A 4,452-nucleotide genomic window follows, 5' to 3' on the forward strand; every position below is an offset into this window, starting at 1 on the left:
AGTACATGAAACAGAAGTTGGGGTTTTGATTTTTTACTTTGCTTTTCTGTTTGGAGTGTAATTGTAACTACTGTAGTGTAAATGATGGAAAATAATTGTATATGTTAAAAAAATAAATAAATAAACAGAAAAAAAATAAAATAACATCAGCCAAAAAACAAAAAAAAAAGATGCCGATAGATTCACTTGACACAGGGCTGTCACAACCTCCAGTTTGTACAAAACACAATATTTATGAAATGCTATAAAGTGAAGTACGATAAAACAAGGTATGGCTGTGTGTGTGTGTGTGTGTGTGTGTGTGTAATTTTAAAATTTTGTTTATAAAGTTTTGGGATGCTTGAAAGCTTCACATTTTATGTTGTGATTTCTAGCAATCCTTAAAGTTTTCTTCCATTGCTTTTTGTGCATGGAATTGTTAAAACTTATTTAATAATAGAAAACAGACACATAGACCAATGTAACAGAATTGGGAGCCCAGAGATAGACCCATGCATATGTGGTCAACTAATATTCAACAAGGGAGCCAAGAGTATCTGGTGGAGAAAGGACAGTCTCTTCAGTAAATGTTGCTAGGAAAACTGGATATTCACAAGCTACACCATTCCCAAAAATCAACTCAAAATGTTATTAAACACTTAAATGTAAAACCTGAAACAGTAAAACTCCTACTATAAAATATAGGGAAAAGGCTCTTTTACAATGTTCTTGGCAATGATTTTGTGGATAGAACACCAAGAGTACGAGCAACAAAAGCAAAAATAAACACGTGGAATGACACCAGTTAAAAGTTTCTGTGCAGCAAAAGAAATGGTCAATAAAATAAAAAGGCAACATATGGAAGGGGAGGAAATATTTGTAAACCATAGATCTGGTAAGGAATTAATATCTAAAATATATAAGGAATACACACAACTCAATAACAATAACAATAATAATAATAATAATAATTCAATTTTAAAAATAGGCAAAAGGCCTAAATAGACATTTTTCCAAAGAAGATATACAAATGGCCAGAAAGTAGATGAAAAGGTACTCAACATCACTAATAATTAGTGAAATTTAAATCAAAACCACATGAGGTATCACCCTACCCCTGCCAGACTGGCTGTTGTCTCAAAGACCAGAGGTAAGTGCTGGGGAGGATGTGGAGAAAAGGGGGCGCTTAAGCACCGCTGGGGGGAATGTAAACTGGTGCAGCCACTATGAAGGTTCTTCAAAAAATTAAAAATAGAACTACCACATGATCCAGCAATCCCACTTCTGGGTATATATCCAACGGAAATGAAATGACTATCTGGAAGAGATGTCGGCACCCCATGTTCACTGCAGCATCATTCACACTAGCCAAGACATGACGACTACTTAAGTATCCATCAGTAGATGAACGGACAAAGCAAAGGTTTTATATATATATATATATAATATCATCCCACCATAAAAAAGAAGGAAATCCTGCCATTTACAACCACATGAATGAAACTTGCGGGCATCATGCTACGTAAAATAGGTCAGAGAAAGACAAATACTATATGATCTAAAAAAACCTGAAGTCAGAGAAACAGAACAGATTCAGACTGGGAAATGGGTGAAGGTGGTCACAGGGGACAAACTTTCAGTTATGAGTAAGTGCCGGGGATGTGTAGCGTGGCGACTCAAGTTAACAATGCTTTATCATGTATTTGACAGTTGCTGAGAGGGTACATTTAAAAAAGTCTCACCACAAAAAATAAAATGTGACTTTAGGAGGTGATAGGTGTGTTAACGAACCCTACTGTGGTGATCATTTCCCATTATATGCATATATCAAATCACCGTGCCATTCACCCTAAACTTACACAGTGTGATGTGTTGATTATATCTCAATAAAGCTGGAAAAGATAATACAAGATTTTTAAAATTCCAGATATTAGAAAAAAATGCCACCTAAAATGCATTTCAAAGGACACTATTTCAGGCACTAACTGTATTTGGAAACACTTTCCGGCTCATTCATTTCTTGGTCTGGTATTTCTATTTGCTACACATCCATTCTTGGCACGTACAGGCCATTGATTGAGGGTCCGTTGTGTGGACAGCAGTTGCCAAGCACTGAGGGAAATGAGGAAGGACAGAAAGTCCTATGCAAGTTATCTTCACGTGGTGCCAGCCACAACACCATCTGCCATTAGGTACATGACAACTCATAGGTTTTGTGTAGTTGTCAAATCAGGCCTTTTAGGAGAACACGAACCCTTAGATCTGATAATAAGGACAGACTCTTTGTTCATATTGTATGAACCCGGTGAGTAGGCCTAGACAAATAAAGGGAAAAACAACTGGTTATCTTGTCTAAAAATAGCGGACAGATAGGGACAAGCATCCTTGCTCCATTCTCGGCTAAGAACACCTTTGGAGTAATCCTCCCAGCTCGTAAATATAACCCTGGGGATTCCAGACATGCTGACTCTTCATGCGGCCCTTCCTATGTTCTGTAATTTGAAGCTGCCCCCAAGCGTACGGTTGGTACAAGAGCCACAACCTCTTCCTCCTTGGCCTTCTTTTTGGCATCGTCCAGCTTCTTCTTTTTACTTTCAGGCATGAGATCATCTAACCAGCTCAGCTCTCGTTTAGAGAAACAGAGATCCATGACTTTCCTGACGAAGACCAATGCCAAAACCTGAAGAAAAAAAGAAAAAGGGAATGAAAAGAGCTCATTTTCTTCCTGGAGTTAAAAGCAAAGTCTTATTTTCACAGCACACTAGGACATGCCAAGGAAAATCAAACTTAATAATAATAATAATAATAATAATAATAATTTCCTCTTATTGAGTACCTTCTTTGTACCAGATACTGAATATTCAACTTTGTGTTTTATATACAGTATTTTATTGAACTATTGTCGTAATAACCCTAAAACTTAGAAAGCGACCAACTTAATTCCCTCCTTGAAAAGAGAAGCCCTTCATCCTCAGCTGGCCCTAAGAGGGCCCTTCCCTGCCGCGGGCCAAGCAGGGAGGACGGCCAGGCAGCAGTGGGCGGAAAGTCCTGGCCGGAGCACAGCTGTGGGGAGGCCGCTGCGCCCAGCCCAAACATGCCTCCCCAGCGGCTGAAGGGACTCTGAAGGACCATCTCAGTTCCCTCTGACCCTCTGCCTATGCATTTCCCCACAAAACCCTTGCTTTATGTCTGCATCACGAATCACTAGTGCTTTTTGTCTCTGTCCTCTGGTCCGGCCTGACGCTCATTTTATTAAATGAGGAAACTGAGGCTCAGGGAAAGAAAGTGACTTGCCAAAAATGTGAAATCAACTAATTTCCTCAATTATGCAGGACGGGATGTATCAACTGCAGCTCTGCTTTTTGTTCACCCCATAAAAGGCCGTTTTTGCCAAAGGGGAATTAATAACCCAGAATGACCTATCTGGATTGACAGCTGCTCACCAGCTACATCTGGTGGCTAGACAAGGAATGAGGCAGATCGGGTTTATATTCAATCACATTTCTCCCTCATTTCTGTAAGTATTTTCCCTATAAATCCATAACTGTTGTATCCCTTCTAAGAAGTTGTCAGAAATTTGCTGTTTCTTTAACCAAATGGTCAACCCCTGAATACAACACCCACATGCAGAAACCTACATGTACTCTGACAACACTGAGAAACCCATCAGGAGGTATATATACAGGAGATTAGAGGAAAAGAATCCCTCCCAGGGGCGCCTGGGTGGGTCAGTTGGTTAAGCATCCAACTTTGGCTCAGGTCATGATCTCTCCATTCATGGGTTCGAGCTCCGCATCGAGTTCTATGCTGACAGGTCAGAGCCTGGAGCCTGCTTCAGATTCTGTGTCTCCCCCTCTTTCTGCCCCTCCCCCACTCATGCGCTGTCTCCCTCTCTTTCTCAAAAATAAATAAACATTTTTAAAAATTTTTTTAAAAAACCAAACAATGCCCTGACCCTAGTTTCCCTCCCTCTGAATATTCTCCCAGCACAACAGAGTTCAAAAGTCTCTATACAAGTACCAAACATTACCCTCATTGATTTTTGTCTCTAGAGGCCCACCCTTTGGGTAATTTTCAAACATCCCACTGAATTCTCAGCGTCCTCGTGATATGGGGTAAGCCAGAGAGAGGAGGCAACAGAAGAAGAAACAGTGAGCTGGTCAGATAGCAAGAAATTCATCGCCACCCTAGTGGCGGGAAGCAGCTCGTCACCGGTTACACCATACACAGTTCGGCTTCCCTGGCCCCTTTTCCAAAGCCTGTGCTTCAGTTTGAAAGAACATACGGATGTCCTCGTCCCTTATTAATGATGGGTCAACCTCTTCCTCTCCTCCAGTGGCTTAAAACAGTGCATTCCCACCACTTTCAGCACTTCCGACTATAAAAAAATTCTAAACTGGAACTATAATATGCAAATCATTACAAACATGAAGAATCCTCTCCATGTCAGATTCATGAAAGAGAAGTCAGAAA

General features: G+C 40.3%; 1 protein-coding gene across 1 annotated transcript in view; it reads right to left on the reverse strand.

Annotated features, from left to right (window-relative positions):
- Window positions 1–4,452, reverse strand: part of SLC4A8 (solute carrier family 4 member 8) — a 75,319-nt gene that overhangs the window by 11,800 nt on the left and 59,067 nt on the right. Inside the window, exon 21 of the mRNA XM_029955499.1 lies at window positions 2,522–2,659. Within this exon, the coding sequence (XP_029811359.1) occupies window positions 2,522–2,659 (138 nt within the window). The remainder of the gene's footprint in view (window positions 1–2,521; window positions 2,660–4,452) is intronic.

This window comes from Suricata suricatta, chromosome 10 (assembly GCF_006229205.1).
Source record: "Suricata suricatta isolate VVHF042 chromosome 10, meerkat_22Aug2017_6uvM2_HiC, whole genome shotgun sequence".
Classification (NCBI taxonomy): domain Eukaryota; kingdom Metazoa; phylum Chordata; class Mammalia; order Carnivora; family Herpestidae; genus Suricata; species Suricata suricatta.